This window comes from Drosophila kikkawai, chromosome 2R (assembly GCF_030179895.1).
Source record: "Drosophila kikkawai strain 14028-0561.14 chromosome 2R, DkikHiC1v2, whole genome shotgun sequence".
Taxonomy (NCBI): Eukaryota; Metazoa; Arthropoda; class Insecta; order Diptera; family Drosophilidae; genus Drosophila; species Drosophila kikkawai.
The window spans coordinates 23,089,784-23,109,869 of NC_091729.1; the positions used below are offsets into that span (position 1 = coordinate 23,089,784).

At 44.2% G+C, this 20,086-nt stretch overlaps 4 protein-coding genes across 6 annotated transcripts; 2 read left to right on the top strand and 2 right to left on the bottom strand.

Moving 5' to 3' along the window:
* The first annotated feature begins 92 nt into the window (after positions 1–92).
* On the top strand, positions 93–3,149 carry tra2 (transformer 2). Of its 3 annotated transcripts, XM_017169419.3 has the most exons (8): positions 93–222; positions 282–331; positions 387–455; positions 914–1,091; positions 1,155–1,283; positions 2,243–2,418; positions 2,481–2,647; positions 2,719–3,149. In XM_017169419.3, the coding sequence occupies exons 1-8, from the start codon at positions 220–222 to the stop codon at positions 2,739–2,741; spliced, it is 795 nt and encodes a 264-aa protein (XP_017024908.1). In that variant the 5' UTR covers positions 93–219; the 3' UTR covers positions 2,742–3,149. The 3 variants fall into 3 exon arrangements, 2 of the variants coding, with proteins under 2 accessions (XP_017024908.1, XP_017024909.1); XR_011444490.1 differs by lacking the exons at positions 2,481–2,647; positions 2,719–3,149 and adding an exon at positions 641–738 and having other exon boundaries at positions 2,243–2,383; XM_017169420.3 differs by lacking the exons at positions 93–222; positions 282–331; positions 387–455 and adding an exon at positions 590–738.
* Positions 3,150–3,159: 10 nt separating this feature from the next.
* Blos1 (biogenesis of lysosome-related organelles complex 1 subunit 1) lies at positions 3,160–3,867 on the bottom strand. Its single transcript, XM_017169421.2, has 2 exons — positions 3,732–3,867; positions 3,160–3,673 (listed from the first exon to the last, which is right to left on the bottom strand). The coding sequence occupies exons 1-2, from the start codon at positions 3,790–3,792 to the stop codon at positions 3,309–3,311; spliced, it is 426 nt and encodes a 141-aa protein (XP_017024910.1). The 5' UTR covers positions 3,793–3,867; the 3' UTR covers positions 3,160–3,308.
* A 50-nt stretch (positions 3,868–3,917) lies between these two features.
* Positions 3,918–10,294, top strand: Polr1A (RNA polymerase I subunit RpI1). The gene is made up of 10 exons (XM_017169284.3): positions 3,918–4,354; positions 4,411–4,774; positions 4,842–6,207; positions 6,272–6,765; positions 6,824–7,109; positions 7,176–8,103; positions 8,163–8,367; positions 9,156–9,279; positions 9,338–9,437; positions 9,495–10,294. The coding sequence occupies exons 1-10, from the start codon at positions 4,012–4,014 to the stop codon at positions 10,220–10,222; spliced, it is 4,938 nt and encodes a 1,645-aa protein (XP_017024773.1). The 5' UTR covers positions 3,918–4,011; the 3' UTR covers positions 10,223–10,294.
* Positions 10,295–10,916: 622 nt separating this feature from the next.
* On the bottom strand, positions 10,917–13,498 carry LOC108076196 (cocaine esterase). Its single transcript, XM_017168931.2, has 3 exons — positions 13,376–13,498; positions 13,217–13,309; positions 10,917–12,769 (listed from the first exon to the last, which is right to left on the bottom strand). Exons 1-3 carry the CDS (start codon positions 13,496–13,498, stop codon positions 10,922–10,924), a joined length of 2,064 nt encoding a protein of 687 aa, XP_017024420.1. The 3' UTR covers positions 10,917–10,921.
* Between the last annotated feature and the right edge of the window lie 6,588 nt (positions 13,499–20,086).

Genomic DNA, 20,086 nt, shown 5'->3' on the forward strand with positions numbered 1-20,086 from the left:
TTTGTAACATCGCAGAATATACTATTCAAATAACGCCGCCGAATCGACCACATTGAACACACAAGGGTTAAAGGGCCAATCGATAACAATCGGCGTCGCCAATCGGACGATAACACACGAAGCGTGCGTGCAATCGCATAAACAACTCTTAATAATCTTAATTTTAACTATTAAACACTGTCGGCTGTGTAATATTGTAGCAAGAAACCAAACCCAAAGATGGTGAGTAGAGTGCTTTGTCAAGGCGTGCTGGCAGTAATGATAGTTTTCCCGCAACAAAGTTGTCGCGTTCCCCCCACGAGAGACGCTATTTGCCTAGCAAATACGACAGGTGAGCAAAATGGACCTCAAAACCGGCACAGTATGGTTAAGAGATTTGATTGCAGAAGTAGCTTCAAGCGGTCAGCGTCCTTCTCGCCGGCGACTACTCCTTCATCCGGACACAAGGACCGACGGTAAGTACACCTACATAACAACGTACATACATATGTACATACGTAGTGTGACCCCCTACCCCTTTACTTTTTGACATCCGGTGGCTGGAGAGTGGCAATCCTTTGGGGAAAACAGAAAATCAAACAAATGTATTTAACTGTCATTGTGGTCCCTTTCATTTCGGGTTTTCCTTCAAACGAGAAAGTTGGGTGCTCAAAAAGTTTCCATTTTCCTCCTGCTCGACGATCTGTAAAGAAGATTCCCTTTCCTTGAAGAAGAAAAGAAAAAGAAGCTCCTCGATATGTAAGAATCCACTTGAAGCGTTTAACAGCCCAAGAATAGGCCCGAAACTTGAATTGAATTGAAAACACATCAAGCCACACGAACCCAGACAAACTTTTTCACCTGCCAGCTCAGTTTAGAGGCACGCAAGAAACACCACTCGAAGAGAATCTAATCCTATTCCATTCCATACAAGGTCGGACGGGAGTTACTATGAAAGTCGTCACCATCAGAACTCGGGCTCGCGTCGCCGCTCTCGTTCCCGTTCCCGTTCCCGCTCCCGTTCGCGCTCGCAGTTCCAGTCATCGGCTCCGGTTGCTCGCCATTATTCCGGACGCACATCCCGCGACCGCGAGCGGATGTACGAGGCTCGCGTAAGTTAGCCGGAGCCATCCCGCAGCTAAAGCCATATCAATGATTAATCTATCCCTTCCCAGGATCGCCCCCAGGCCAGCCGTTGCATTGGAGTCTTCGGACTGAATACCAATACCACGCAGCACAAGGTACGCGAGCTGTTCAACAAGTTTGGACCTATCGAGCGCATCCAGATGGTCATCGATGCTCACGTAAGTGGGGGGGTCACCAAGGGGGCTTTATGTATTGTGCCAGGATACATTTAAATGGGCCGAACTGCTTAGAGACTGGTGGTTCCGACCAGAATTTACTGGCTATATTAAAGTAGACAGCAATTATGAGCTCTTGTGCATTCGAAACTAAGAGCTAAAGGCTTGCTTTCACAATTTAAACAAGAAAGAAAGCTAACTTTGGCCAGCCAAAGTTTGCATACCCTTGCAGGTAGCAATTAAAATATATCATAACTAAGCCAAAAATGCATTAATTTCGATTCGGAAAGCAGTTTTGTGTTAGTTTTTATTAATTTAAAAAATCTGCATACAAAATTTAAAATTTCCAGAAATCAAATTTTTTGGTCATTTTTGCTAATTTTAATGATGTAACCCCTTATCAAATTTCGCAAAAATGGCCAAAAAATCGATTTCTTCCGGACATGTCTAGAAAGATTCCCCTGTTGATGCTGATCAAGAATATATATGGTTTATGGGGTCGAAAATGATTCCTTGACTTAGAAAAATATTATTTTGTATTATAAAATCGGATTTTTTATATTAAAAAACTTCTTGATTTTGTTTTAAATTGAAAATATCATAACTCGGCCAAAAGAGCATTAATTTTAAATCGGAAAACTGTTCTGTGCAAGATTTTCTACAGTTAATAAATCTGCATACTTCATTTAAAAATTTTGAAAATTCAATTTTTTATCAAAATCAAAAATTTTAATGATGTAACCCCTTATAAAATGTTGCAAAAATGGCCAAAAAATCGATTTCTTCCTGACATACCTAGAAAGATTCGCATGTTGATGCTGATCAAGAATATATATACTTTATAGGGTCGGAAAGGTCTCCTTCACTGCGTTGCAAACTTCTGACTGAAATTATAATACCCTGCAAGGGTATAAAAAAGAGTTGTACTCTTCATTATTATAATTTTTTTCCTAAATTCTCAGACTCAACGTTCGCGTGGCTTTTGCTTCATTTACTTTGAAAATCTCAAAGATGCCAAGGTGGCCAAGGACGCCTGTTCCGGCATAGATGTGGATGGTCGTCGCATTCGCGTTGACTACTCGATAACCCAGCGTGCCCACACTCCCACTCCGGGCGTCTACATGGGCCGTCCATCCCGGTAAGCATCCTTTTTCCTGTATACTGATAAGAACTCTCCTTTTAATAACGAATTTCCTACAGCGGCCAGCGACGCCGCGATCGTGATCGCACAGCCTCACCGAATGACAACTATCGTCAGCGAAACACTTACCACAGCGATCGCCATACCCGCGGCTCCCGCAAGAGCCACAGTCGCTCTCGCTACGTGCGTAGCCGTTCACGTTCCCGTTCTCGTTCTCATCCTTACCGTAAGAACATGATTGCATTTCTCAGTGTGATCAGTAATCCAGCATCAACCCTTTGTTTTCATCTCACTCAGGTCGCATGACATCGCGCTATTAGCTGGCTACTTCCTAAACTCAGGCGCTGATCTCGGCCCAGCTGGATTGCGTCGGGAGAAAGACCTGCACAGGAGCATACGACTGATAGACTGTATCCCATCTCACTCTTAGGCTATTTTTAACTATGTATTGCGTTGACCATTATCGTTGCTGCTGTACAAAAGAAAAGTTTGTACTCGTCAGATAGGAATTACCATCTTTACATTCAGATGCCCGCCCCCCGGCGTGTGCGGCCCGACTACTTACCCCTTCAATGTTACCACTACCGTTGGCGGCCGCACATATTGTGATATGAATTTTAAAAGGAAAAGCAGCAGATATGATAATGATAATATAACTAAATTAAAATTAATTATACACAACTGTGCAGCGAGTACAAAATAAAATATAATAATCCATTTGATGACAACCACGGGAAGTTGTTGGTAATTTAGAGAGACTTTTATTAGGCTTTGGTCAAGGGACAATGAATCCATAATTAAGAAAAGCAAAATCTTCAATTTAAGTTTAAAATAAAATTAATGAAAACTAGTTTTTAATTGAAAAAACTTAATATAGCTTATGGTTATTATTTCCCCGCAGAAGTGGAGGCCTCTGCGCCAGCTGCTGCTGCTACTCCCGTAGCCTGGGTTGCTCGCGATGCCTTGTAAGCTAGCTCCAGGCTCTGATTTATCACATGCATATCTCCCTCAATGCTCCGGGCCCAGTTTTCCACATCGCCCAGCTCCTTCAGGGCGCTGCTGAAGTTGTCAATAAGCTGGAGCCACTGATGCGTCTGCTTGGCGAAATTGGTGGCTCCCATATGAAGCTGCTTGGCCTCGGCATCTAGGCGCTTCTGGTTCAGATAGGCCTGGGCTACCCCCACATTCAGGGTGTCTACCAGGGACTGGGTGAGCTCATTAGAGGCTTCAATAGCCTCCTTTCTACGCACCTCTGGTAGAATAACACAGAAATTAACTGTTTGAAAAGAAAAGTCTAGAGAATCGCATACCCTGCTCTTGCTTTCGCTTCACCTGCTCCTTGTGGTGTTCTTTAACCATGGAAGTTAGCATTTTTAAACAATTTCTGGGAAAAACAATTTTTGTCAACAAAATGAGATCAGCTGTTTTGCTGGAGATGAGCCCATGGAAGCGATAACAATTTTCGATAGACTAGTTCTCGCTCTTAGGAATCGATACTTCTTCCACCTCTAATAGCCCAACACGTGTGCGCTTGTTGCGCTCCTATTTTTCTTTGATTTATAACAAAAAGTGTCTTTAAAACCCTTCAAAATGGGTTCCAGGCGGCCGATGGACGTGCACATGTTCCCCTCGGACTTGGAGTTTGCAGTGTTCACCGACCAGGAGATTCGAAAACTGAGTGTGGTGAAAGTGATCACGGGCATTACGTTCGATGCCCTGGGACACGCCATGCCCGGTGGCCTGTACGACATACGGATGGGCTCTTATGGCCGGTGCATGGACCCGTGCGGCACCTGCCTAAAGATGCAGGACTGTCCGGGCCACATGGGTCACATTGAGCTCGGCACGCCCGTGTACAATCCGTTCTTCATTAAGCTGGTGCAGCGTCTGCTCTGCATCTTCTGCCTCCACTGCTACAAGCTGCAGATGAAGGGTAAGTATTTGCTGATACATAAGCCTTAGTGCTGGCTAACAGTTGTCCTTTGGCAGACCACGAGTGCGAGATCATCATGCTGCAGTTGCGCCTCATCGATGCAGGCTATATCATCGAGGCCCAGGAGCTGGAGCTCTTCAAGTCGGAGATTGTGTGCCAGAACACCGAGGAGATGGTGACCTTGAAGAATGGCGATCTGGTTCACCCAACTATTGCTGCCATGTACGATCTGCTGGCCAAGAACGAGAAGAACTTTAGCAACTCCACCAAGACGAGCTGCTCCCTGCGCACAGCTGTCACCCATGCGGCGCTCCAGCGGGCGGGCAAGAAGTGCAGGCATTGCAACAAATCCATGCGTTCCGTGCGTTATATGCACCGGAGGCTGGTTTTCTATGTCACTCTGGCGGACATTAAGGAGCGGTAAGAACAAGCTGTCATCGGTAAAGATATTCTTCAACATCTTTCTCTTCTTTTTTTCATCCCTCAGTGTTGGTGGTGCCACCGAGGCTGGTGGCCAGAACAAGGTGATCTTTGCGGACGAATGTCGTCGCTATCTGCGCCAGATTTACGCCAATTATCCCGAGTTATTAAAGCTCCTAGTCCCCGTTTTGAACCTTAGCAACACGGATGCAACGGACGGCGATCGCTCGCCGGTGGATCTATTCTTTATGGACACTTTACCAGTGACGCCGCCGCGTGCTCGTCCCATGAATATGGTCGGGGACATGCTAAAGGGCAATCCCCAAACGGATATCTACATCCACATTATCGAGAACAACCATGTGCTGAACGTGGTGCTCAAGTACATGAAGGGCAATCAGGAGAAGCTCTCGGCCGAGGCCCTGGCCGCCTTTGAGAACCTAAAGGGCGGCAATGCCCACGAAAAGCTGTACAATGCCTGGCTGGCACTGCAGACCTCGGTGGATGTGCTGCTCGACGTAAACATGTCCCGAGAGATGAAGTCCGCTGAGGGTCTGAAGCAGGTTCTGGAGAAGAAGGAGGGTCTCATTCGCAAGCATATGATGGGCAAGCGCGTGAACTACGCCGCCCGTACTGTCATCACGCCGGATCCCAACATAAACGTAGATGAGATTGGCATTCCGGATATATTTGCCAGGAAACTCTCGTATCCCGTACCAGTGACCGAATGGAATGTTACGGAGCTGCGCAAAATGGTGATGAATGGACCGGACGTGCACCCGGGAGCGAACTATATTCAGGACAAGAATGGTTTCACCACCTTCATACCCGGCGACAATGCAGCCAAGCGTGAAAGCATGGCCAAACTGCTGCTCTCGAATCCGAAGGATGGAGTGAAGATTGTCCATCGACATGTGCTCAACGGAGATGTGTTGCTCCTCAATCGTCAGCCCTCGCTGCACAAACCCTCTATTATGGCGCACAAGGCCCGGATTTTGCACGGCGAGAAGACCTTCCGCCTGCACTACTCCAACTGCAAGGCGTACAACGCCGATTTCGATGGTGACGAGATGAACGCCCACTATCCGCAGAGTGAGGTGGCCAGGGCCGAGGCCTACAACCTGGTGAATGTGGCCAACAACTACCTGGTGCCCAAGGATGGCACACCGCTGGGCGGACTCATTCAGGATCACGTTATTTCGGGCGTAAAACTCTCCATACGGGGCCGCTTTTTCAACCGAGAGGACTACCAGCAACTGGTGTTCCAGGGCCTGTCCCACCTCAAGAAGAATGTCAAGCTGCTGCCGCCGGCCATCGTTAAGCCTGCCAAGCTTTGGTCTGGAAAGCAGATCCTGTCCACTATTATTATCAACCTGATACCCGAGGGCTATGAAAAAATAAATCTGGATTCGTTTGCCAAGATAGGTGGCAAGGTAAGTTGGGCAATAATGATAGATTACAGATTCCCATATTGTAGTTACTCCCCGTCCCTTGCAGAACTGGAATGTGAGCCGTCCACGCCCTGCTCTGTGTGGCTCCAATCCGCAAGAAAACGAGCTGGCCGAGAGCCAGGTGCAAATTAGAAAGGGTGAACTGCTCGTCGGGGTGCTGGACAAGCAGCAATACGGAGCCACCACTTTTGGCCTGATCCATTGCATGTACGAGCTGTATGGCGGCGATGTGTCTACCCGCCTGCTTACAGCCTTCACCAAGGTATTCACATTCTTCCTGCAGCTGGAAGGCTTTACCCTGGGCGTCAAGGATATCCTTGTGACGGACGAGGCGGATCGAAAGAGGAGAAAGATCATCCGAGAGTGTCGCGGTGTGGGAAATAGTGCCGTGGCCTCGGCCCTCGATCTCGAGGAGGAACCGCCGCACGACGAGCTGGTGGAGAAAATGGAGGAGGCCTATGTGAAGGACACCAAATTCCGAGTGCTATTGGATCGCAAATACAAGTCGCTGTTGGATGGCTACACAAATGACATAAATAAGTGAGTTTCTGGATATAAAAACCAAGTGGGAAACTCATCAAGATCATCTTATTCCCAGAACATGCCTGCCTGGTGGCCTGATCACCAAGTTTCCGTCGAACAACCTCCAGCTGATGGTGCTGTCTGGTGCCAAAGGATCCATGGTGAATACCATGCAGATCTCCTGTCTACTGGGACAGATTGAGTTGGAGGGCAAGCGGCCGCCTTTGATGATATCGGGCAAGTCACTGCCCAGCTTTACATCCTTTGAGACGTCACCCAAGTCGGGAGGCTTCATTGATGGACGTTTCATGACGGGCATACAGCCGCAGGACTTTTTCTTCCATTGCATGGCTGGTCGTGAAGTAGGTTTTGAAGTGGGTTTACCATGCCAGCAAACTGTATTTAATTTGTATTTCTATAATCCTTAGGGTCTCATTGATACTGCTGTGAAGACTTCGCGTTCCGGTTACCTGCAGCGCTGCCTCATCAAGCACTTGGAAGGCCTGAGTGTTCATTACGATCTCACTGTGCGTGACAGTGACAACAGCGTGGTGCAGTTCCTTTACGGCGAGGATGGCCTGGATATTCTTAAATCCAAGTTCTTCAATGACAAATTCTGCGCTGATTTCCTAACACAAAATGCCACGGCTATTTTGCGACCCAGTCAGCTGCAGTTGATGAAGGACGAGGAGACCCTGGCCAAAGTCCAGCGCCATGAGAAGCACATTCGCAGCTGGCAGAAGAAGAAGCCGGGCAAGCTGCGTGCCGCCTTTACACACTTCTCCGAGGAGCTGCGCGATGAGGTGGAGGTGAAGCGACCGAATGAGATAAACGCCAAGACAGGACGGCGCCGCTTTGACGAGGGTCTGATCAAGCTATGGAAGAAAGCAGACGCCGAGGACAAGGCCCTGTATCGCAAGAAGTACGCCCGCTGTCCGGATCCCTCGGTGGCCGTCTACAAGCAGGATCTGTACTATGGCAGTGTGTCGGAGAAAACGAGCAAATTGATTACCGATTATGCCAAGAGGAATCCCAGCCAAAAGGAAAACATAGCGGATATTATGCGAGTGAAGACTATCAAGGCGTTGGCCTCGCCCGGTGAGCCTGTGGGTCTGATAGCAGCCCAGTCGATCGGTGAACCCTCCACACAGATGACACTGAATACCTTCCATTTCGCCGGTCGTGGTGAGATGAACGTGACCCTGGGTATACCGCGTCTGCGAGAAATTCTAATGCTGGCCTCCTCGAACATCAAGACTCCCTCGATGGACATACCCATTCTACCGGGCCAGCAGGCCCAGGCGGAGAAGCTGCGCGTCAATCTGAACTGTGTGACTCTGGCGAATCTCTTGGAGTGTACGTTTAATTCGGAATATATTTATGTGTTTATGTAGAGTAAATGATTTCAATTTTAGCTGTTCACATAAGCACCAGCTTGGCCCTAGAGCCGGAACGGGCCTACGAGTACGAGATGCGCTTCCAATTCCTGCCCAGAGCCGTCTACAAAGAAGACTACGGGGTGCGGCCTAAGCAGATTATAAAATACATGCACCAAACGTTTTTCAAGCAACTAATTCGGGCCATTCTGAAAATATCCAATGCCAAAAAGACAACGAAAATGTAAGTAAACAAGAAAGAAAGCTAACTTTGGCCAGCCAAAGTTTGTATACACTTGCAGGTAACAATTAAAATATATCATAACTAACCAAAAATGCATTAATTTCGATTCGGAAAGCAGTTTTGTGTTAGTTTTTATTAATTAAAAAAAACTGCATACCAAATTTAAAATTTTAAGAAATCAAAATTTTTGGGCATTTTTGCAAATTTTAATGATGTAACCCCTTATAAAATTTTTCAAAAATGACCAAAAAATCGATTTCTTCCGGACATGTCTAGAAAGATTCCCCTATTGATGCTGATCAAGAATATATATGGTTTATGGGGTCGGAAATGATTCCTTCACTTAGAAAAATATTATTTTGTATTATAAAATCGGATTTTTTATATTAAACAACTTCTTGATTTTTTTAAAATTAAAAATATCATAATTCGGCCAAAAGAGCATTAATTTTAAATCGGAAAACTGTTCTGAGCAAGATTTTCTACAGTTTATAAATCTGCATACTTTATTTAAAAATTTTGAAAATTCAATTTTTTATCAAAATCCAAAATTTTAATGATGTAACCCCTTATGAAATTTTTCAAAAATGGCCAAAAAATCGATTTCTTCCGGACATATCTAGAAAGATTCCCCTGTTGATGCTGATGAAGAATATATATACTTTATAGGGTCGGAAACGTCTCCTTCATTGCGTTGCAAACTTCTGACTGCAATTATAATACCCTGCAAGGGTATAAAAAGACAAAACTTAAAGAACCTCTTTTAAAATTAATTTTCATATTTCCAGAGTTGTGTTGGATGACAAAAAGGACGCAGAAAACGAGGATAATGATCTGGACAATGGTGACGAGGCGGGTGGTGGCGGTGGTCGTAAAGCCAGAGATGATGATGGCGACTCTTCGGACGATAATGTATGTAAACCCACAACTTCATATCAACCCTTATAAAACATATTTTACTCTGGAACAGGGCGATGACGATGCAACTGGCGTCAAGTTGAAGCAGCGCAAGACCGATGACAGGGACTATGATGACCCAGATGATGTTGAAGAACTAGAAGATGCCAATGGTAAGCAGAGATCAAGCTCTCTTAATCCAGTTTCTAACTATTTCCCTTGCTTTCCAGCGGATGATGAAGAGGCAGACGATCAGGAGGACGATGAGAAGGGTCTGGATGGTAACGAGAACGCCGATGGCGATGACAAGTCCGTGGAGAAGTTGTTGAGCAACGAAATGGTCAAGGGCTACACCTACGACAAGGAGAGCCATCTGTGGTGCCAGGTCAAGCTGAATCTGAGCGTTCGCTACCAGAAGCCCGATCTGACCTCCATCATCCGCGAGCTGGCGGGCAAGAGTGTGGTCCACCAGGTGCAACACATCAAGCGAGCCATCATTTACAAGGGCAGCGCCGATGAGCAGCTGCTAAAAACAGACGGCATCAACATCGGCGAGATGTTCCAGTACAATAAGATTCTCGATCTGAATAGGTTGTACTCCAACGATATCCATGCCATAGCCAGGACGTACGGCATTGAGGCTGCCTCCCAGGTGATTGTCAAGGAAGTGAGCAACGTGTTCAAGGTCTACGGCATCACGGTTGATCGTCGGCATTTGTCGTTAATCGCGGATTACATGACCTTCGACGGCACCTTCCAGCCGCTGTCCAGAAAGGGAATGGAGCACTCATCTTCGCCCCTGCAACAGATGTCCTTCGAGTCCAGTCTGCAGTTCCTGAGAAGCGCAGCCGGTTTCGGTCGGCCGGATGAGCTAAACTCGCCGTCCAGTCGCCTGATGGTGGGTCTGCCGGTGCGAAATGGCACTGGTGCCTTCGAATTGTTGACGAAAATATGTTAATTTGTTTATAATATAAATGGAACTTTACGATCTTTTTTAAATAAATATAAACTTGGTATTGTTTATAACAAATTATGGGTTTTTCTATAAACGGCAAGGGTATATAAATTTCTACTTCCCGCAGTTAGCTTCCATTCCTGTTATGTGTAAAACTTTGGTTTATTTAATTACGGACCAGTGTAAACATTTAAAGTACAATATACATAAGTTTTCGAGCTTAGAACTACGATTTTTTGGTTGCTTTCAGAACTTATCACAAGTTAACTGGTACTGCCAGTTCCTAACAGCCACACTCGGCTCGAATTTGCCGGCGATAGGGTCCAGGAGTTCCTCAACAGATCCAGGTGCTGCCCCAGCTGCTGATCCAACTCCACCGCTGGCTCCGGCTCCGTTACCGATCGCTCTTCCGGGTCCTGCTCCCGTTCCACCTCCATTAGAGTTGGCAGCCTTGAAATCGTACGGCTGCAATTGACGGGGACGTCTTGCACGCTGATTATTGAGGACCTGCTCTCGTCGCTCGCCCTCAAGATTACCTCCTCCACTTCTAGATCCTTCTCCTCCTCCCGATCCCGCTCCATCCTGTTCCCGTTTCGTTGCACGACCACCTTTGCGCCAGGACTCGACATTGGCAATGCCCGAGGTCGACGGCCGCTCGTCCTTCCGGCCCCCAAAGATGGTCGTCCAACGAAACCACTTATGTCATAAGCTATAGCAATCGGAAGCCGAAGAAGCACTGCGTCTTCGCATCGGATGGGGATCCCTTTTCAGTAGATAGACACAAAGGCAGAGGCACGCGAGGAGCAGGCAGACCAGTCCCAGCATGGCATAGAATCCCTGGCGATAGCGGGCCGCATCAGCACTCGCCTCCAGGAGTCGCACGCGCTGACCCAGGGCGCCTCCTTTCAAGTCTTGCTCTCTTTCCAGGGGGAGCAGCACCTGCCAGAATCCGTAAACCTTCTGTAGGTGATTGGAGTAACCGGAATCCTGCTGATTGCTGGCTGTGTAGGAGTTGGCGTGGGTGGCTCTGTACGAGTCGTGGCGATTGCTTCGAGATAGACTCCGATCCAAGCCCGAAACTCCCGTTTCCGCTCTCAGTAACTTCTCCACCTCTGCCTCATCGATGGAACCCGCTTGTGTTGACTTCGCCGGCTGCTCTCCCAAGCTGTAAACGAATGGGTTCTCCCTGTTGTAGGGCAACCATCCGTCGTATATTCTGCCCGGCGTGGGATTCCCGTTCTTAATGAAGTTCGCAAAGGCTCCCCTTAGCTTGCGGCACAGTTGCTCCTCCTCACCGCTGAACCTGCGACGAGCTATTTGCTGAAACAAACTGGGACCCAGGAGCAGTGGAAGATCCGAGCTGTGGGAGGCGCCTCCAAAGAGATTCCTTCTGCCGCGCATGTCCATCGAGTGGGATTGGTCAAAGACATAGGCGTAGCTGGTGGTGCTCCCATTGACGAGATCCATTAGGCGAAAGAAAGGCAGCTCGTACAGGGATTCTGAGAGTAGACGCTGCATTCCGCCCAGCAGGTGGATAACACTCTCTCCCTTGCCATTGAAATATCTCCACCTGATGGCTGCCAGTTGGGAGGCACTCTCTTCACCCGTGGATTCCAGAGATCGCATTACATTGGGCAACAGAGTGTGATTGATGTACTCCTGCAGAGCCAGCTGACCCTCTCGGGCTACATCCAACCAATAGTCCTGCAGGAAGGCTCCTTCATTGGAGGCTATACCCAGAAGCAGGGGTGGCAGCGTCTCATTTCGTAGCCTTTGCTCTAGATCCAATCCTCCGGGTAGAATCACACCCAGCTGGGAGCTGCCATTGCCATGATTGTAGACACTTTCGTAGGCTCGGAGCAGGTCCTCGCGACTCTTTCGCCTCAGGCAACCCATCAACTGGCGACGCTGGGCCTCCTCGAACTGGCAGCCCAACTTCTGGACGAGAACCTGGCCCGTTTCCACTATCCGCCGTTGGTGATTCTTTCCGAGGGAACGCATTATAGGACCTGGTGACATCAGCACTAGTTTCTTGGCCAGCTGAGACTCCTCCAAAGCAAGCGCCAGTGCCAGTGGAGCTCCACCACTTCCATGACCCAAGAGGGTAATGTGATCCGGATTACCGCCAAAGGCATCTGCATTCCTTTGAACCCACCGCAAGGCCATCCTGACATCACTTAATCCATAATTCCCCGACAGATGACGATGCTGCTCCCCTAATCCCAGCCAGCCATAGATATTGTTCCGATACTGGACGCTCACGACAGCAATTCCCTCGCCGGCCAGATCCAATCCGTTGATGCGGTTTCGGGGCCAGTCGTAGGCGAATCCCTCACCCGTGACAATCACAACGATGGGCAGCTTGCCATACCGCATCCCCGACTCCGGTGTCCAAATGTTGAGGTACAAACAGTCCTCATCTGTGCTCACTGATCTGGGAATAGTGCCATCCGAGGTCTCGTCATAAACGGTGTTCGAGAGCTGCGGGCAAAGGGGCTGCATGGCGGTGGCCTGGAGGGTGCGATTCCAACTGGGACTCGGCTTGGCGGGCTGGGAAATAATAATCGAAACAACAACAATTATTTTAAAATTAAAATAAAACAAAACAATTATATTAAAATCGATGGTAATCCATACATTAAAATCAACAATTGGGGTTAATACAGCTTTATTTTGACCATCATGGTCATTGGTTTTAGGGGAAAATAACAAAAATGGAATAATGAGTAGAGAAGTTTAAGCCAAACTTAGTTATGCCGTTGTTCAAGGTTAGATAATTGTTTAACAATATTTTGAAAACTGCAAAATAACAAAAGGAACTCCACTTGAAAGTAAATATATGTAGTAACTATTTTATTTAAGTTTACATAAATCTAAAGCTTCCAAAGCCTTCCTCATCATAGCAATATTATAATCAATATATTAACTTGTATTATATATTATTTAATATTTTAAAAACTTAAAACAAATAAAAAAAGGTAGAGTTCTCGTTCTTACCGCAAATCGCAGTTCATTGACCGGAGCCTGGGCATACGGAATACCCAAAAAGGCATAGACAGCACCACGTGCTCCATCGGGAAAGACCTTAAGCTGCAAATGCCAAGGAATCATATTTATATATACCGCCAGATCTATACATAAACATCCCAGTCTCACCCCAACTAGGTCTCCCTGCTCCAGCTTGATGTGCGTCTGCTGGCCTAAGCTAAACTTGAACGCGAGGAGCAGCAGGATCGGGAGGAGCCGGAAAAAGCGTTGAATCCTTAATGCCTTCCACATGATTGCCAGTCGCAACACTCACTTTTTAGCTCTCACTTTTAGCACATAACTTTTGCATAGTTCATGGCGCATTTAAGCGCATTTATTAATTATGATATGCTATTTTTTTTTCATACAGTCCTCACCGTTGCGACCAAACGAAATATGCGTGAATATTTCGCTAAAAACGTATGTATATATTTTTTTTCTTTCGCCCTGCAACTTTCCCGTATGTCCGCTCGACGTTGAAATGGAAACTGAGCCACGGAAAAACACACACCACGAATAAAGTTGGCTGCCCCGGGTCGGACGGTCGCTCGGTGAGCTAACAGACATTTCTGCTAGAATTATTTCAATTGTTTTCTGGTGTCATTATGGCTGTTGCTGCTGCTGCTGTTGTTGCTGCTGCGGTGCGCAGCGAATCATTCATGCATCCATAGATCAAAACGCCAGCGACACCACCACAGCCAGCAACAACAAAGGGTGTGTGTTGAGAGCAGCTCTATAAAGCCATGGTAACGGGCCTCGAACCAAACTAAATACCACTACTATATGTATGTGAAACCGGGACCCTAAAACCCAAAAAGGCAGCCCTCTCAAATGCCACATCGAGGGGGGAATTTGTGGTCACAAAAAAAATGGTAAGCTGAGTTAATATTCAGGCTTTCCCTTAATTTCATTCACTCAACAAAAGTCAAGGGGCCACCACACTTTTTGATTTAGGAAAGACACATCACGCTTATTATTAATTAAATCTATTTAAAAGACAACATTCTTTTGCTAATAATATTTATTATTCGTCATACATAGGTTGTGACTCGTCATTTCCTAGAACTAAACTGAATACTCAACTTTCATGTTCAAGTCTAATTAATTTGTCTTCAGGCTGTGTATATAATAGACTTAATTTGTGAGGTTTTCTAAGCTTTAAAGCTAAAGAAGAGGGATGGACTTGGATTTGGATTTGGCAATGAAATTATATAAATTATATTACAGCTTTTTTAAGATAATGATCAGGAGTTAAAGTTGATAATGAGCTTTGTCCTTTTAAATCATTGTTTCTCATATTTATTAAATTTAAGAACTTCTGGCACCGCCCTCGTTCTTATTTTTCATTGAATTCCGCACTGCTGTTAATGTCAAACGTAAATTTTGTTGTGCTATCCCTACCCCCTACCTCCTTCCCCCTAGATCACCCGTTTCAACTCCCATTCCCGCTGACAAATGAAGTTGTCGCTGGCCTTTTTTCAAAGGGGGTCTGAAGCAGATAATGTACTATAATGTTGCCGTAATTCCAGCACTTGCCCAATATACAACACACATATAGTATGGTGTTGCTGGTGGTGGTGGTTTTTAGATTGGATAGATCTGCGTCCGATTCCAGAGTTACTAGTTTGTTGGTGACTCTGTGCGGCGGGGCGGAGTTCCGGTCGGCGGAGTTTTGGTGGGCAATCGCTGGAGCTAGACTGGATGCCGGAATGCCCACAATTATAGGGGATATGGATGCGGTGGGAGTGGGGCAAAAACGCCAACTACTGGCATCCAGCATCATGTCCCCACATTTATGGATTTTAATTAGTTTAAAGCGTAATTTGTTTGTTGACCTGCGCGGATTACGAGCACAAAATCGCCTTCGCCAGCAGCCAGTTATTCTGACAGCGAGTGGAGGCACTGAAAGAAATTAGTAGATTTGGTACTATGGTAAAAATAAGTTAATACGTTTTTTATAACACATAATAAATTTAATACAATTAATTAAATAAATAATTATTCTCTCATGATTAACTAGTATCTCAAAGCTAAAAGAATGCTTAAAAAATAGATTTTAAATCAATAAACTTCGATGTAGATTCAGTTTTATATATAGATTTATGTTTGTACCCATGTCTTTCTATATTAGTTCTTTAAAAAGTCCCCCATTTGTAAATTATTGTCCTAATTATATCATAAAAAATATTTAAAAACCTTTAAAACTATTTCAATTGTATACATTTGTGGAAAACTTTGATTTTAAATAATTATATAAATATTAGATAAATATTTTAAATTAATTTATTTATATTAGCTCTAAATTTTCGCTATCTGGATGCTGGTGTGGCTTTTGGTGTTGGTGCCTGCCTGTGTCTTTCGCCCCAGTGCGACGCACATAATTTGCAGTTAATTATGAAAGCCAAAGTGCACATTTAAATGGTCGCTCCGCTGGAGTCGCCATCACCCATTCCCCACCCCCTATTACACATCCTTTCACCCCAAACCCCTCTTTCAACCTCCTGCCTCCAGCCATTGTCTTTTGGCCCATTTCATTGGCAAGTTAATCAATTTATGCCTGCGAACGTGGGCGGCTCGCTGTTGGGTTTTGTGCGGGTCGCTGTTCAATTATAATAAATGGCAATGACGGCCTAGTTTGGTCAACAGGGCAAAGGCACATCGTGTGTGTGTGGCTGTAAACAAATTAGCCTGGTGGAGAGCTGTAAAAATCCCAGCAAAAGGCTGATGAGTTACGTGAATGGCAGGTGAAATTTGGTAATTTGTTGGTTCCCCTAAAAATATGGTTCAAAATAGGCAGGAAGACAATAATTTATAGGTGAAAATATCATAATCATTGGTTATTTATTTCAGCTATCTATTCCGTTAACGTTTTCAGAAGATGGTTAAAGTAATAGTTACTTTCTCAGGGATATAAACTTTTTGATTTTTATACCCTTTGCAGGTCATTATAATTTCAGTCAAAGGCTAGTAACGCATTGAAGGAGTCATTTCCGACCCTAGAAATCATATATATTCTTGATCAGCACCAACAGGCGAATCTTTCTGGCCATGTCCGGCAAGAAAATTTTTTTTGTTAATTTTTTCAAAAATTGATAAGGGGTTACATCATTAAAAATGTCAAAAATCAACCAAAAATTTGATTTTTTTAAATTTAAAATTTAATATGCATGTTTGTTAAGCTAGAAAAAACTAGCATAGAAATGCTTACAGAATTGATTTTGATGCTTTTTTGGCTAAGTTATGATATTTTTAAGTTTTGAATTTCCCAAAAATTATCACTTAAAATTTTAGATAAATATTGAATTAAAGAATTCAAATATTTCCGGTCTTCTTGAAGAGTATTAAGAGTATTTAGTTTAAAAACAAGATTGTAAATAAGATTAATGTTTTGTTATTAACTAATAAATGTCATTTAAGCAAACACACAAATGCCGGAAATGTGATGAATCCGAGGCAATCGAAACCTTGGAGCATCTCATCTCCTCCAGGAGGAAGCTAGGCGATCTCCTTGCCTTTGCGAAAAACACCCTGATATTCAAGGATCTCGAAACCCGCATAAACAGTCTCTAGGTCCATCCAGGAGTTTCCCCGGATAGCTAACCTAACCTAACCTATCTATTCCGTTAGCTTAAATTCAAAAGTTTGCCCATGTATATATATAATAGTTTTTATAAATTTTATTTGCAATTGCAGTACGTGTGAAAAACCCATCATATCGTAAAAGCATTAACACCCTTCAATTGGAGTAAACATGATTTAAATGTTGAAGCCATTTTCGGAATGCCAATTTCTTGGCCATTCCGACCATTGTGCCATAAATCAATTCAGATTATCACATTTTTCTGTGGGTGGGCCAATAAATTGTCGAGTCTCAGATTTGACCTCTTTGAATTTCGTTTGCATTTGCTGCCCATCGCCACCTGCTCCCCGACTTTTCCTTTTCCTTCCATTTCCCATTTCCCCAGCCTAGCTTTCCCGTTCTTCTTTTCTCAACTGTCGGTCCAAACTGTTAGCCGAATGACCAGAGACCGGGGATGGCTACAGATTGTTGTGACATTTAAATGCTGGCAATACTTTTCGCCTGCGTCCAATAAATTCGTCATAACAGTCGCTTGACTCGAAACTTGCCGTCAACACTTGTAACGCCAAGACCTTAAATGGTAATACAAATTGTACAAAAATTTACACAAATATTTGTGGAGTGCATATTGGGAAATTTTTGGCAGCTGCAACGAGAGAGCAGGAAAAACAATAGCAGCAATAGCAGCAACAAGGACACTTCAGGCAGGTTCTCCTCTCCAACTCGAAAGTTTGGCCTCTGTTGCAGTCTCGTAATGAAAATATTTATGATTTTTGGAGCCGAGTTGATTGTTTACATATTGCCAAAGCATATTGAAAACTTCTTTATTAAATTTTACTTCAATAAAAGCCAATTGTTTCTTCTTGGCATCGTGTTGTTATTTTTGTTTTGTTTTTTCGATTACGCTTCGTACGTACACACATACTATATAACATACATATATGTATACAAAATGCCTGGCAAAGTTTTTAGTTTTCTGCCAGAGTGAGCTTTGCGCCCCCATCGCTCTGAATTTTCCTGGCTGATGGAAATGCCGGGAAATCTGAGGGCGCCGCCTGATTGCCATGGCTTCTGACGATGCCAGCAGAGGTTGCCTGGCGCACCAATTGAAATTTTTGTTTCATATTTTCATATATTTCAGCTAAACACAATGGCATCAGATGTCGTCTCTCGGATCTCCGCAAATATTTGTTGCATGCTCGCATAACAAATCGTTTAGTTAACGAGTCGTAAACACTTGTGATAGATAGAATTCGACCAGACTTTGGTGCAATGCATTTATGCATAAATTTGTTTCATGGCTAAATCCCATTAGTCAGACCGAAGGACCAAAATTCAACGACAGCCATTTTCAGACACGAATTAAAAATAAATTCCTAAACATTGCCATGATAGACAAGGAATTTGATTTAATTTGTATTGCATAGTTTGGCCGGAGGATATGCATATTGGCAGGTAAAAGCAGGCCATAAATTGAGGTAGGTATTTTTTGTATTCATAGAAATACTTTTGCTTTTGTTAGCGAGTCAGGTCTCAAGCGAAAATTGGTTGAAAATTAGTTTTTTTAAATAATTACTCATACGCAGGGTGGGTAAAACGGAATTTTTAATCAGCTAAACAGAGCATGGTAAAAAAATATAACAAAATACAAACTTTTCCTATAGTTTTCCCTGCTTTTCTGGCTATACGAATAAAAAAAATCTATAAAAATCAACCAAATATTTCTGCTACAGTTAAACTAGTTTCCAACATCCCCATAGCACCTTCGAACATTAAACTTTTTAATTAATTAGAAATTTGTGCTTGTTTTGCTAATAAAAACAATTGAAAAATAATTAAATTGCATTCGCATTCTGCGGCACCACACAGTCAACTTGGCCTAAATACTAATTACGTAATTAGTAGAGCCAAACAACAAAGCAAAGAACCAGCAAGCAAGCAAGCAATTTGCGTAAAGTATTTAGCAAAACAATGGATAAAAGTGGCTGGTTTCTGCCTGTTATTGCTGTTGCTTTAAGCCTAATTTAACGGTTCCGCAGACAAACAACGCGAATTGCGAATTGCGAACAGCGGCAGCCATTTTGTTTATGCCGCTAACCACACACACACACAAAACACACACAAAACACAAGTTGGCAGTACTTAACGGGACTCTGGCGAAGGGAGAAACATGGCCCACTTTCTAATTAATGCAAAATATGGCAGCTGCAAAAAGAAACTAGCATATGTGCTGCCTACTTTTAGGTTGTTCCATGTAAGTTATGTAGTTGTTTTTTTTCTGGTTTTGGGGGGTGGCTTTGTTGCCTCATACAAAGTGAGTGCGTGTTTGTGTGGGTGTGCAACATGCAACAACAACCTTGGCAATGTCAACAGCAGGCAGCGTGGCGGAAGCAAGTGACCGAAGCAGCCGCCATTGCCCGACGGGGGGTCGCTCAAGTGCTGGTAAATTAAATTCTAAAAAAAATATATATGTTACCCACAAAACATACAATATAGGCTGTAAAATGTTATAAAAATAGACTCCTTTTTGTCTTTTTAAGCCTCCCCGTACAAGGCACACAAAAAAATTGAGTTTTGACCATGGTTTGATTGCAGGAAATACGCTTAAAATAGGTCTTTAAAAGGCCTTGAGGCTAACAGAAGTTTAAAAACAATAATTTCTTTCTTAATTAAGAGTTTAAATTATTAAGAAATCATTTTTAAAGGAGTTAAGATTTGTAAAAAGAGTCCTTACCAAATCATTGCATACTTTTCGGCACAAAAAAAATAAACGATTTAAAGTCACGACCTGAAATGCAAGTTTAAAAAATCTCAGAAATTATAAGCAATTAATTCTAAGACTTTTAAGACCTTAAGACTTTTTGCTAAAAGCAAAACGTGACATCGATCCTACTGTCAAATGCCTTCACTCACCTGGTTCGTTGCGTAAAAGCTTTCACGTAATCAAGTTCATTAGAGGCAAGCCTCCAACAATATCGATGGCAGTGTGTGACCTGCCATAATTGCAAGTTGATAGTGCTCCGTCACCAGGCTGCAAAAATGCATGCAACCACAAAATTTCATTGCAGACTCCAAAAGGCTGGGCAATTTATTAATTTGCCAGAGAGAGAGAGAGGGGAACCTACTATATACAGGAGAAGTTCTTCCCTTCAGTTTGGCAGACCAGCAGCAACACGACGACGCATTTTCCGGCAACGAAATTTTCAACTTGCTCCGAAACTTTCCCGCTAATTCCTTGGGCAAACTTTGTCAGTAACGTG

Excerpts from the sequence above, each read along its gene's own strand:
- LOC108076196 (XM_017168931.2), bottom strand. The coding sequence starts at position 13,498 with ATGTGGAAGGCATTAAGGATTCAACGCTTTTTCCGGCTCCTCCCGATC. Across the intron at positions 13,310-13,375 it reads AGCAGGGAGACCTAGTTGGG|CTTAAGGTCTTTCCCGATGG; the intron begins GTGAGACTGGGA and ends TGGCATTTGCAG. Across the intron at positions 12,770-13,216 it reads TCAATGAACTGCGATTTGCG|CCCGCCAAGCCGAGTCCCAG; the intron begins GTAAGAACGAGA and ends ATTATTTCCCAG.
- Blos1 (XM_017169421.2), bottom strand. The coding sequence starts at position 3,792 with ATGCTAACTTCCATGGTTAAAGAACACCACAAGGAGCAGGTGAAGCGA. Across the intron at positions 3,674-3,731 it reads GAAGCGAAAGCAAGAGCAGG|AGGTGCGTAGAAAGGAGGCT; the intron begins GTATGCGATTCT and ends TTATTCTACCAG.
- Polr1A (XM_017169284.3), top strand. The coding sequence starts at position 4,012 with ATGGGTTCCAGGCGGCCGATGGACGTGCACATGTTCCCCTCGGACTTG. Across the intron at positions 7,110-7,175 it reads ATTGCATGGCTGGTCGTGAA|GGTCTCATTGATACTGCTGT; the intron begins GTAGGTTTTGAA and ends TATAATCCTTAG. Across the intron at positions 8,104-8,162 it reads TCTGGCGAATCTCTTGGAGT|CTGTTCACATAAGCACCAGC; the intron begins GTACGTTTAATT and ends TTTCAATTTTAG.
- tra2 (XM_017169419.3), top strand. Across the intron at positions 2,419-2,480 it reads TACATGGGCCGTCCATCCCG|CGGCCAGCGACGCCGCGATC; the intron begins GTAAGCATCCTT and ends AATTTCCTACAG. Across the intron at positions 2,648-2,718 it reads TTCTCGTTCTCATCCTTACC|GTCGCATGACATCGCGCTAT; the intron begins GTAAGAACATGA and ends CATCTCACTCAG.